The sequence below is a fragment of the Poromitra crassiceps genome (assembly GCF_964638095.1).
Source record: "Poromitra crassiceps genome assembly, chromosome: 28".
Lineage (NCBI taxonomy): Eukaryota > Metazoa > Chordata > Actinopteri > Beryciformes > Melamphaidae > Poromitra > Poromitra crassiceps.
The window spans coordinates 5,198,160-5,211,691 of NC_139651.1; the positions used below are offsets into that span (position 1 = coordinate 5,198,160).

The window sequence follows — 13,532 nt, forward strand, 5'->3', positions numbered from 1 at the left end:
GAGATCTGAATTACAAACTTCTACAGCAATCCGATTCCCCCTTAATATGTTTTGTCATAAGCACATGACGTGAATGGGTAGGAACAGAGGTGGAGAGGGTGAGAAGCTGACAGGCTAAACACATGCCTCTAACATAGCATTCCTGCTTCTCTTTGCTGTCAACGCAATAACTCACACGCACGGTGGATAATCCAACGCTGTGCAAAGCGAGAGGAAGAAGGACGTCTGCAGAACACGAGGAGTCAATGTCACAACATAACAGAGGAGTCGGGGAAACAAAGAACACTTAGTTCCTCAAATGATCATGACGGGCTTATTGCAAAAGAGTATTGTATCGTGACATAAACAGATACACAGCAACTTAACACAAGGTCAGAGGTCACAGAATGCTATGCGGGCATTCGCTTTCCTTTGAAAGGATGTGTTTGGAATTTACCAGATCAGTGGCATATAAAAACATGGTCGTTTCACTTACTTAGACTTAGGAGTTAAATCTAAGGGTACTGAGGCTACTTTGTCTGATCGCTGATTAACTCAAAACGGGAAAGGCTACATTTAATATATCTCTATATTAAAATGTAAGTGTGGGCATGAAAATTAATCAAAAGCTCCCTAAAGGTCATCGATCCCAGCTCAGATATAAATATGTCGAAAGCGAAAACGATTTCATTATACACGATATGGAAATATACATGATAACACTCCTATCCGGCCCATTATGCATTTTCATTACGTTCCAAGGCGCAAAGGAAGTCACCTATATTCTCCTCGGCTCACCTGAGGCTGATAACCGATGACGTTGATGCAGCGGGGGTCGACGAAGGTGATGACACCGTCAGAGTTGTGACGCGACAGGAACTCCGTGGGCACCGACAGGCCGTTCAGATCCATCGAGACCGGAGAACTGGTCACCTGAGGGGGGAGGCAGAAGCATATTAAACAACAGCTAATTCAATGAGGAACGATAGATGGATGAGAGAGGCAAAATTGAGAGAAATAGGTGAGGAGTAGGGGTGTGCCGATTAATCATTTTTTAGATGCACCCGATGAGTCACGTGACGATTAAAATCGATTCACAATGTTCGATTATCGATTTGCAAAAAATTGAATTTTTTTTTTTTTGCATTTTTTTTGTTGCTTTATTTGCAAAAAATACGGTATTTCGCCCGGAAAGCAGTTCCTTAACTGTAAAACGAGACCAAAACCGAAGTACTGGAAACTGGAATCACTGAAGAAAGCATGCAGGGTGGCTGTAACATGTGATGCGTGGACTTCAGTCGCAACTGAAGATAATGGAGGTACATTTGTTTGTTTACTTTAATTACGGTAATGGATACTGACAAATATACCTTGCTTAAAAAAAATCCTGTTTGGTGAAAAAGATGCATCGAAAATCGTGATTAATCGTAATAATCGTAATAATCGTTTAATAATCGAATCGTAGCACCCTTAATCGTAATCGAATCGAATCGTGAGGTGCCTAAGGTGGCACACCCCTAGTGAGGAGTCAGGCAAATATGAATATATGAAGATGAAATTGTTGTACTTCTTATCTGAGACAAAGGAGGCCACAGAGGCACCATGTCCCTGCTGCAATTCATTTGCATCTGGAGTCTGAACACGTGAGCACGTACATACCATGCAGGAAGAAGGCTCTGATCAAAACAAGCTTCTAATGCAAGACATTCCTACTGCTCGAGTATCATACAAAACAGATGTATGCAAAAATAGACACTAACAAGTTTGACTTGTGTTGTTCAAATCAACTCGGAGCATCTGCTCCGCCTCCAGCAAAGCGCAGACCAAAAAAAGACACTTGGAGACGAACATTAGTCACTGCTAAATTATTAGTAGACATGAAATGTGAATGAGTTGCATACTTGCACTGCTAATACAGTACATCTTTCCAAAAGCTGTTGTGCGTGTGTAGTGCAACAGAGCGCTTACAGCTGATCATGCTGCCTGTAAAGTTGTAAAGGAGGCTCAGTGGATTGTGGCAGGTAGTAAAAATGGAGAGCAAAACAACACGTATGATTAATTAATATTTACATGGACGTGGTATGGCTCAGCGTGTGGGAACATTTACCCATGAAAAACAAAGGATCAAACCAGAAGGAAAACAGCTGTTGTTGTGGTAATGCTCAAATACCAATGTATGGTAGTAATTAGTGTTAGATTGATTGGTTGTAAATCGATGCTGGTATTTTTACTAAAAGTCTCTTACTGGCCCAGTCAGTGTCATCTGACCTGTGATATGATGAATATGATCATGTTTGTTTGGTTCCGATTTAGTAGAGGATTGGTCAATACCACACTGGTTGTTAGAAACAAAGGAAATGCTCTTTGAAAACAAGGCAAAAAAGAGTGTTACAAACAAGAGGACAATCCAGGCACTCCAAATATATAAAAATCTAACCGCGAGGAAGGAAATATTTAAAAAGTCTTTATTGTAGTGGCTAAATCGTAAAAAGAAACAAACAGCCCAACATGCTTTTGGACCACTGTAGGTCTTATTCAGGGCTCAGAGGATGAAGACGACAGTGGTCCAAAACATGTTGGCTTTTTTTAATGATTTAGCCACTACAATACAGGCCGTTTTAAAGATTTCCTTCCTCACTGTGATTTTATTTTATATATATTCAGAGTGCCTGGATTGTCCATTTGTTTGTACTAGACTGGTTGTATTTGGGGCAACCACAAACTGAACTGCTTTCAATGCAGCATTTTGACATCTTGATTACATTGACACATTATCGTCTCACTGCGGCGCACGGCTCACAATTGCGAGCTACACGCGAGCTGCATGAAGCGCGCGCACAATATTTCTAGTTATTATTATGAATAGTTGTAATATCCTGGATATTTCAGTGTCCCATAATCTAAATGTTGTTTAGGAAGCTTCTCCACATGGACAGAAACATTTCTGGGGGAATAGTGCGCACGAATCACAAAACTTTCATATTCGCTGTGGTGCTTCAAAATCTCATCAGTCAAACCCTATTGCGAATGCAGTTATTGTCGCAGGCCTAGGTTCCTGCATGGCAGCATCACCACCTCAGCCCGGATCAAAGCCAGCCAATATTGCCTGTGAGGACAGGTTGTAGATGAGTTAGATTACCGAGAGCAGTAACACTCAGAGTGGCCTGACACCACCGTCTGGGCAGACATATACGCTGTTAACGTTAGAGGAGGGGGGGGGGGGGGGGGGGGGGCAGGAAGTGAGGCGCACCGCGAGGAGCGTGGCAATGAGATGGGAGGAGATATGAGGAGGAGACGAGGGAAGGAAGGAAGGCCTGTCCCCCTACGTCTGCTCCACTGCACTGATCCTGTAATCCTGAACCAACCATCTTCCCTGCTCATCTCTGGTCAGGCGCACACACACAAACTAACAAACAAACACACACACACACACACACACACGTCACACACTCACACACACACACACGTTTTTCTCATCAAGGTGGTTCAATTGATTTTGTCACCTTTTATAGCACTGGGGGACAGGAGTGTGACAACACAACGTGACACACAGACACACAAACTCAGACACACACAGAGAAGTGTTTTCTCATTTCTCGAGGGGCATCGAGGTGGTTCAATTGATTTTGTCACCTGTCTTAGCAGCACTGGGACACACGCGCACACGCACACACACACACACACACCCACACACACGCACAAGCACACACCTGCAGTCTTCCGATGGCCACTAGGCAGTATTTGCTGGTCTGACCTGCCTCGGTGTCTTCTTCTGGTATAGTCATACCTGAGGGAGAGAGGAGAGGAGAGAGAGACAGAGAGAGTGGAGGGAGCGGGATGGAGAAAGGAGGAGATGAGTACAGTGCAATACAAGACATTTTCCCATAAAGTGTAAACACTCATTTCTCCATCTGCTACTTGAACTTTGCAGTGTTGAAAATGCAATCTACTGGCCTGACACAGCCACTACATGATGTATGAGTTATGTTTTACCCATCAAGGAAGATAAATTTCAAGCAGCACACTGCCTCCCCCCCACTCCCCAGTCCCCCAGTCGCACAATTCTCTCCAAACAAATCTTCAAATGCCGCCCCGTCTGTCCAATAAATTAATCCATGGTGGGTGGACAGAGGAAGGCACCCGGAGACAAATCAATTCCATTTTGATAGCACTTCTCCGATAATAATGTTTCCGCGGTGCAAAAAGCAAAAACACAGCGTCTCAATAACTCTCGGTCACAGTGGGGGAAACAACATAATCCGGCTCTGCCGTCGATGCCGCAGACGGCTCTCTTTTTCATCTCAAAGTACATTTTTTATTAAGGAGCGCGGTGACATTTCATATTCAAGTAATAAAGCCGGGCGGTGGGGACAGACTACTGATAGGATCTGCCGGCCCCGCCTTGGGTACAGACACGTTAATCACTGTCCATTTCTATCCTGTCGCCTGTTATTTGAGTTTGGGTTTATTATTGAGTTTATTTACAAAGGGACAATGTGCGAAATACATTAGTTATTATTCTCCAAACGAGAGCAAAAAGATTTAGCCACAGGCTCATTTCCATCTGTAGTCCATAGCGAACAACAACCATAAAATACACAGCACATAACACACGACTACACTCTAAAAAACAACCTATTAACAACTATAGCGTACACACGCACGCAACACTGGCAGCGTCGTAAATATATATGTCAACAGAAACACAAAACAGCTCCACGTTTCTCTCCGGGCTTCACGCGTCAAAAGCAGCTCGCAGCAGGTCTTATCACCTCTCGTGCCAAAAGCAACATGATTTGGACGACGGTGAATATGGCGTGTATTGTGGACCCCGTTTCCCCATTACCAGGTTGTTGAAACGCACGGTATCTTGCAGGTGAGTTAATTGGTGCCGGGTGCACCTTTAATGCTGTTGTTTTACTATCCTGCTGTTGTTCTTCACACATGCGTGTCGTCAGGTAAACAGGCGAGCTGTCATGGTAACTGACGCAACAGCGTGACAGGGGAACACACTCGGTGCTTCAGCGCACATTAACTGCATCGGACTCGGACAAAAAAAAAAATAGAGAAATGATGTTGGGTCAGAGGTCCGGGCTCCGCTAACACTCTCTCGGGCTCGGACAGAAGTATGCAGCCCGAGCCGCACTCTACGTAGCAGTAGCAAGTAGGGATGGGCATCGAATTTCGAATTTTCGAATAATCGTTGTTATTATCAAGGTCGACTTTTATTATTGAAATTCGAAATTCGAAAAAAAAAAAAAAAAAAAAAAAATTTGAGTGAAATGTTGCATTGTCTCCCCTGATTCTAAGTATAGTCAAATCGCTTGGTTTGAGCAAGTAAAACAATTTTTATAAGCATTTTAAGCAAGGTTTATGGAAAAATGAATGGCGGATGAAATCCCATGAAGAGGGAGAGGGGGTGACTTTGGCACCCCTTTGGCACTCAGACCTGAGCCTACTAAATATTTAATGAACCACTCATGATTGTCAAAACTGTTTTTTATTTTCGAAAATGTCAATGTCATGTAACATGTTCTTTACTTCAGTGGTGCAATGCTTGTTTGAGCTAAAAATCCACAGCAGAAGCTTTTTATATTAATTAATAAAGCCGTAGACTTAGAATCAGGGGAGACAATGCAACATTTCACTCACAAAAAAAAAAAAAAAAAAAATTTTTACATTTTTATTTTTATTTTTATTTTCGAATTTCGAATTAAATTCGAATTTGGCCAGCGAATTTCGAATAGTGTTTTTGCTAGAAATGCCCATCCCTAGTAGCAAGACGCCGGACGTAAGCAGAACTGAAGCTTGAAGCAGACACAAGCTGAACGTACGCCTAACCGTTCACACGAGAAGCCTTCTCTTTTCCTCTCGGCGCCTACTCTCGCGCCTTGAACCCGCCCACAACTTCCCATTGACTTCATGCCTGGCTTCACGCGTCACGCTTGGAAAATAGGCGTGAATCCTGAACGATCGCTTGAGCGTGGCTCCGGCGAGGCTTCGGCGTGACACGCGGGCGCGGGTGGTGTGAACGGCCTCGCCTGTTACCAAGGACGCCTAAATGAAACTTGTGGGTTCAGCGTAGGTAGAGCTCAGGTTGAGCGTTGCTTCGGCGTCCTGTGTGAACGGGGGCTTAGAGTTTAGTATTCCAGGATGGTGTGAATGGTTTTTCAGAGTCACAATACTTGGTGAACAGAACAGCACGACCTGCAGTGAGTACAGATCAAATTAACTCATTGAGTGCCAGCCACTTTTGGAGAACGGATGCTCCCAGTGCCAGAGTTTTCAGAGCGTTTTCAGTGATTTCTCGAGGCCCACAGAATATTGTGTGATATTACTATGTAAACACCGAACACGCACAAGAACGAGCTGGCTCTATTGTATCATCAGCAAAAAAAAGTTTATTGATACCATTTTCCGTTCTTTAGTTATGAGCCGGAGAAGATAGGTTGTTTTCAGCGTTTTCAGGCTTTTCAAATTATTAGCTGAGATAATCCGCCTTTTGTGAAATGCAGCATTTCAAGCACATTCACTGAGTCTGAAGATAATATTTTCTGATGTAGTGACGTAGTTGTTGTGTGATGCCCTGCGTGCACCACCCCCCTCCCCCCCTCCCCCCGTAAACTCCTCCCCACACTGCACACAGCCTCACGCAACCATTATATTTTCGGAGTGCTGCGTTTGTGTGCTGCTGTCGGCTCTCAGCGCCACAGCAGGGAAGAGCCAACCCGGATTGCTGAATGGTTTGGCGTCAGGGGCTGCTTTCCTGGCTGCTAATCGGGTGGAGAAACTATACAGACAGACAGACAGACAGACAGGGACAGAGGGGCTCAGTTGTGAGCGCGGATTGACTCCTGTTCGGAGCCAATGTCAGCTCCCGCGACAGAGCAAATGGCTCTGGGAGCATGCATCGGTTTGTCTTTGATCCACGGCTTTTAGGCTGTTTCTCGGACCTGTCTCTAATCTGGACTGCACCGAGCAAGCACTGTCGCCACCTAATGAGTCCGTAAAATAGGTTATACACCTCCAATAGCTACTATAGTTGTACAGGAGCTGCGGAAGGCTTTGATCGACGTCCCACCGTCAAAAAACGCATTGGACGTCGAAGGACGTCCGTGGCATTCTACGTCACTATTTAATTGGACGTCGAAGGACGTCCATGGCATTCAATGAGTTAAAGGCCAGGGTGGCATTTCATTGTGCTGAATTTTCTTTCTAATTGGCGTCACTTCTTTTCCTCCCCCCTAACGATGCTAGACGCTGAGGCGCTCTAGAGGGCACGGTGGCGCAGTGGTAACATTCTCGCCTCACACACGCTCACCTCACAGCAAGAAGGTCCTGGTTCGATTCTCGTCTGGGACGCTGTTGGCACTGGGGGTACTGTATGTATGTATGTATGTATCCCCGTACCTTCCGTATCTACCGCCCAGGTGGGCTATCTCGTGAAAAGGGCCTTTGGATGTTTGCATGTTCTTCCCATGCTCCCCTGGGGTTTCCTCCAGCTAACATCAATATGGACCCCCACTAAAAACATGTAGAAGATCATCGTCTGACCAGCGGCGGTTGGGAGAAGTTGGTCCCCGGGCAGCAGCTTCACTGCAGCTGCCCACCGCTCCTGGTCTGAACCATGGAGGAGAACGAGCCAGGATGAGGGGGGGGGAATGCGAGGAGGACAAATTTCACAATACTGTATGTTTGTGGCTGCATTGTTTGTCCATGCTGTACCTATCATAAAGGCAATAAGGACCAGATGAGCTGAGCTCCACACGAAAAATAAGATGAAACCAAAATTCTCCTTCGTGGTTACATTCCTCTCTTTTAACACCAAGTCAGTGACCAGATGGTCTGAGGAGCGGCTGCATGGGTGTAACATACTGTATGCAACGTATCTGTGTTTTTCAGCTTGTGTGTGTGTGTGTGTGTGTGTGTGTCTGTTGTAGTTATCCATATGCCGTTTATGAGCGTGTGTGTGTCCGCCTTGTCTTGTGACCGTTTGCCAGAGCCCTATTCTGTCCAGGACATTCCAGAGGAGTATTTTTAGGCTCAGGAAGTGAAGCATGTGTCAGTGATTTTGACACACATATGGTGGTGCGTGTGTCTGTTTGTGTTATACCTGGAAATGCTCCAGTGTGACCTCAAAGCACTATGGCCTGGATTTAATTTATGTGATGTTGTTCAATCCCATAAGCCCCAATTCCCCGCATCACCCAACTAGACACCTACTGGTTAGAAACTGATGGGAATTCCACAAGAAGAGGGGCGCATACCGATCGCTGTAAACACTGTGTGAGTGCATCTGAGGCCTTGTCTGCTCTCTGAACTGGTGTCCCTCAGGGCTGCTAACGTAGACCGTGTCTGCTCTCTGAACTGGTGTCCCTCAGGGCTGCTAACGTAGACCGTGTCTGCTCTCTGAACTGGTGTGCCTCAGGGCTGCTAACGTAGACCTTGTCTGCTGTCTGAACTGGTGTGCCTCAGGGCTGCTAACGTAGACCGTGTCTGCTCTCTGAACTGGTGTGCCTCAGGGCTGCTAACGTAGATCGTGTCTGCTCTCTGAACTGGTGTTCCTCAGGGCTGCTAACGTAGACCGTGTCTGCTCTCTGAACTGGTGCACCTCAGGGCTGCTAACGTAGACCTCGTCTGCTCTCTGAACTGGTGTGCCTCAGGGCTGCTAACGTAGACCTCGTCTGCTCTCTGAACTGGTGTGCCTCAGGGCTGCTAACGTAGACCGTGTCTGCTGTCTGAACTGGTGTTCCTCAGGGCTGCTAACGTAGACCTTGTCTGCTCTCTGAACTGGTGTGCCTCAGGGCTGCTAACGTAGACCTTTGTCTGCTCTCTGAACTGGTGTGCCTCAGGGCTGCTAACGTAGACCTTTGTCTGCTCTCTGAACTGGTGTGCCTCAGGGCTGCTAACGTAGACCTTGTCTGCTCTCTGAACTGGTGTGCCTCAGGGCTGCTAACGTAGACCTTTGTCTGCTCTCTGAACTGGTGTGCCTCAGGGCTGCTAACGTAGACCTTGTCTGCTCTCTGAACTGGTGTGCCTCAGGGCTGCTAACGTAGACCGTGTCTGCTCTCTGAACTGGTGTGCCTCAGGGCTGCTAACGTAGACCTTGTCTGCTCTCTGAACTGGTGTGCCTCAGGGCTGCTAACGTAGACCGTGTCTGCTCTCTGAACTGGTGTGCCTCAGGGCTGCTAACGTAGACCGTGTCTGCTCTCTGAACTGGTGTGCCTCAGGGCTGCTAACGTAGACCTTGTCTGCTCTCTGAACTGGTGTGCCTCAGGGCTGCTAACGTAGACCGTGTCTGCTCTCTGAACTGGTGTGCCTCAGGGCTGCTAACGTAGACCGTGTCTGCTCTCTGAACTGGTGTGCCTCAGGGCTGCTAACGTAGACCGTGTCTGCTCTCTGAACTGGTGTGCCTCAGGGCTGCTAACGTAGACCGTGTCTGCTGTCTGAACTGCTGTGCCTCAGGGCTGCTAACGTAACGTCTGCTCTCAAAGCCTGGCCCCCCGCACGTAAACACTGAAAAAAAACACACACTTACAACTAACCCCCCCCCCCACACACACACACACACTTACAAGTAACCACCCCTCCCCTCCCCCCGCACCCACACGTCTGCTCTCTGAACTGGTGTGCCTCAGTGCTGCTAACATAGACCTTACTGCTCTCTGAACTGGTGTTCCTCAGGGCTGCTAACGTAGACTGTGTCTGCTCTCTGAACTGGTGTGCCTCGGGGTTGCTGTGAACTAGGTTTAGACTGATATATGAGGCTGATATTGTCATTTTTATTTAAGATCAGATTTCAACCATCATCATTGTCAATGTCATCCACCACTTGATATGATCCATGTGATGCAGCTGGACCGATTCCATAAATGTCGACTCTTGTTGTAGTTCTAATCGCTTAATTTGAATGAATCCGATCCCCCACATGTATGCATTTAATTCTCTACTTCTTAGGTATCACTGGTGGTCAAAACTCAATGAAAGTAAATATCAGATATAAAAAAAAAATATGGGCCTACAAAACCGCTTCATGCCTTGGTGTGCCTGATGGGCATCCTCGTCAGCTCACATCGGCTCCTCTCCTCACTTCTTCATGACTTTTTATGACAGCCTGGACCATAACCTAACCATAACCTCAGTGACCCCCATGCCTAAAACCCAACCACCTCTGAAATGGTGTGTTTTTAGTGAGTCCGGAATAGAAACAACCCTATTGCTGCTTTCTGTGTTTGCCCTCCTAACCCCCCCTACAGAAATTGGTGATGGTAGCTGAACGTTGGCTGCAGCACCTCAGAGATACACACTGGACCGTATGAGCATGAAGCCTTCCACTGGGCTGATCTGAGACGTGGATGGGACAACAGACCCATGCAGTCCGTCCTATAGCTGTGATCAAAGAACCTGATTCAGAACCTTCTAGGGACCACAGCTGCTTTAGGTTAGGCTAGGCTACGCTCGGTTAGCATATGGCCTTGTGTGGGGCGGGGGCGGGGTGGTTACTTGTGTATGTGTGTGTGTGTGTGGGGGGGGGGGTTAGTTGTAAGTGTGTGTGTGTTTTCAGTGCTTACCTGCGGGGGGCCAGGCTTTGATGTAGCCGGTGCAGTGCACCACAGAGTACTGAGCCTCTCCTTCCTTTGAGGGTCCAAGGCCATTCCTGTCAATGGAACACACATCACACATCACACACACACACATCACACATCACACACACACACGCGCACGCACACATCACACACATGCACACACACACACACACACACACACACACACACACACACACACACGCACACAGAGGTTGGTGCCGAGACACAGCTGTGGAAGCCACTGGGATGTCAACAATCCTTTTTCTCCCACAGAGAAACACAACAGCCATATTTCAACCGAGTTGTTTTCAGAGAAGACACACAGGACGGCGGGGTGTTACTGCTTAAGATTTAGGGATGCTGGAGAGGGCAAAGGCAAGAGGAACAGAGGGGGAGATGTCACGAGCAGGAAGACCGAGGGACAGATAGAGAGACTGAAAGAGAGGGGAGAGAAGGAAGGAGAGACAGAGGGACAGATAGAGAGACTGTCTGAAAGAGAGAGGAGAGAAGGAAGAAGGAGATGATGGAAGACAAACATGTTGAAATGAGACGTTTCTGTAGCTTCACCTGTATCTCTTCCTCATGTTGGACAGACGGTTTAGGGAGATGTGATCCAGAGGAGCACTGCCACACCTGGACACACACACACACACACACAGAAGACAGCATCCATTAGTAATCCAGAATGATCCGGTTTACATAGGAGCGGCTAGTTACAAGATCCTCATCCTACTTTTTTTTCCATTTCTTCAAAAGACGACTTAAGAAACTCAAGGTTTGTATCAGACAGGTGTGAAAGGTCATTTAAGATCACAACCCAATGTCCATAGAGACACTGAATGAAATAGGCCACACCCATCACAGGAGATAGCACGTCTCATTATTTGACACTAGCCAGTTCCTGCTAGATATCTGTCAAACTATCTGTATCTGACGAGAGTTCCTTTGTTCGCCCGGTTAGCCACGGTTTGTTTTGCTAGAAGTCGGCACGATAGTTGGTCCTTTGTGTTTTCCCCCGTGTTGGGCGTGGTTTCTGAATGATGACGCGTTCTGCAGTGTCTCTATAGGCAAATGTACAACTGCTGTGTAAAGGCCCTGACACACCAACAAACTCCTGTGTCTCCTGTGTCGGGCCCAAAAAAGTAGTATTTGGGGGTAACGCGTTACAAAAGTAACATATTACATGTAATATTTTTTTTTTTTTTTGCAGTAACTCAGTAATATAACTTATTACCAATGGGATTTCAGTAATATTATACCAGTTACTTTGTCAAGTAACACGAGTTACAAATTGAGTTATTCTTTTTAATCAAAGCACATATTTAAATAAGGATACAATCATTTCCTAATCAAACTGTGTTTTTATGCAAATAACCACTATAGTAAAGTAAAGGTCCCACAATGTGTGAAATTTGTTCTCCGCATTTGACCCATCCCCTGGGGGAGTGGTGAGCAGCAGCGTGCGCCGCGCTCGGGGATCACATGGTGATTTAACCCCCCAATTCCAACCCTTTGATGCTGAGTGCCAAGCAGGGAGGCAAATGGGTCCCATTTCTATAGTCTTTGGTATGACTCGGCCGGGGATCGAACTCACGACCTCCCAGTCTCAGGGCGGACACTCAGACCACAAGGCCACTGAGCTGGTTATACAGATGACAATAACAAAGGAAAAGGACAACATTTAGAATTTTGGATTGTTTACACTGACTTCCAGACGGTTGAAATTATTTTTCGGGATGGTTCCGGCCGGGCGGCGATGTCATTCTGCTACTGCTGTTATTTTGGTGAAAGTAATGCAAAAGTACTGTAATAAGTAACGAGTTACTCTACACAGACAGTAATATTGTAAAGTACCATGTTACTTTATAATGAATGTAACTAGTAATATGTAGTATATTACATTTTGAAAAGTAACTTGCCCAACACTGGAAGGCAATGAGCAACACAATACAGTTGTTGTTTTTCTACCAAAGGTCATGTGGGGTCAACGGACAGAGGTTGAGCATTACATGAGACGGCCTGTAGCTATTAGCTGCTACGTTGATGAATGTGTCACAGTTGTGTTTCACCGCTGGCTAGCTAGCAGGCTCTTTCAGACAGTCCCACCAGCATGCTGCTTTGATTTGACAGAGCCCTCAAATAGAAAAAAGAACACAAGAACATACCGGTCCTACAAATTCCTAAGAACATAATAACACACTCTGGTTATCATGCAACTAGTGTGTGTTAGGGATCCAGACAAAACAAGCCCCCTGATGATGATGCTTACACAGCATTAAGAATGCCAGATTGTCTGGGGAGGAAAACACAACACTGGGAAATGGATGTTATTTTGTTCAAGTTGAACACAAGCTCTTGCCGACCGTTCAAAACAGTCTCACTATCAAAGCGCTTTCTACGGAGTTTTGCGGTCAACGAGGAATGTGGGGGATGACATTGTCAAATTGGTAACATCCTGAAACATAAGAAAGACAGAGACAACAAAGATAACAAAGTCTCATTTTGCGAGAGAGACAGTTTGCAGAGACGAGACAAGGGTTTGCAGAGAGACAAGAGTTTGCAAGGGTCACGGCCCAAAGAGTGGATATGGAGCAATGAATGCGCAGGGGAGCGAACTCCCACATACGGCAACAATTATCGTAATATAGCTTAATATATTCAGACATGAGGCATAGCGACTATAATTATCTATGAAGTATGGAAACATCAGTCATTCAACCAATAAAACGCTGGAGAGAGAGCGGAAATGTTCAAGTCATGGCGTCAGGGTGAAAACGCGTAGGGCAGCTTCAAGTTCATGTGGTGTGAAATAGGTTATGGGTGCACGAACATCTCAAAGTTGAAAAGCAGGTATGAGTCATATATACTGCATTATCGGCTGATGGTTTAAGGGTGTCTGATGTGTTGCACATTGTCACAGATGTGGAGGCTCAAAAGCTTGTGTTCCAGAAGAGAGCTTTGCACAAT

General features: G+C 46.2%; 1 protein-coding gene across 1 annotated transcript in view; it reads right to left on the reverse strand.

Annotated features, from left to right (window-relative positions):
• arnt2 (aryl-hydrocarbon receptor nuclear translocator 2) overlaps window positions 1-13,532 on the reverse strand; it is a 92,286-nt gene that overhangs the window by 35,886 nt on the left and 42,868 nt on the right. The window contains exons 7-10 of the mRNA XM_083662201.1: window positions 11,133-11,198; window positions 10,551-10,636; window positions 3,690-3,766; window positions 778-912 (exon numbers count right to left, since the gene is read on the reverse strand). Of these exons, the coding sequence (XP_083518327.1) occupies window positions 778-912; window positions 3,690-3,766; window positions 10,551-10,636; window positions 11,133-11,198 (364 nt within the window). The remainder of the gene's footprint in view (window positions 1-777; window positions 913-3,689; window positions 3,767-10,550; window positions 10,637-11,132; window positions 11,199-13,532) is intronic.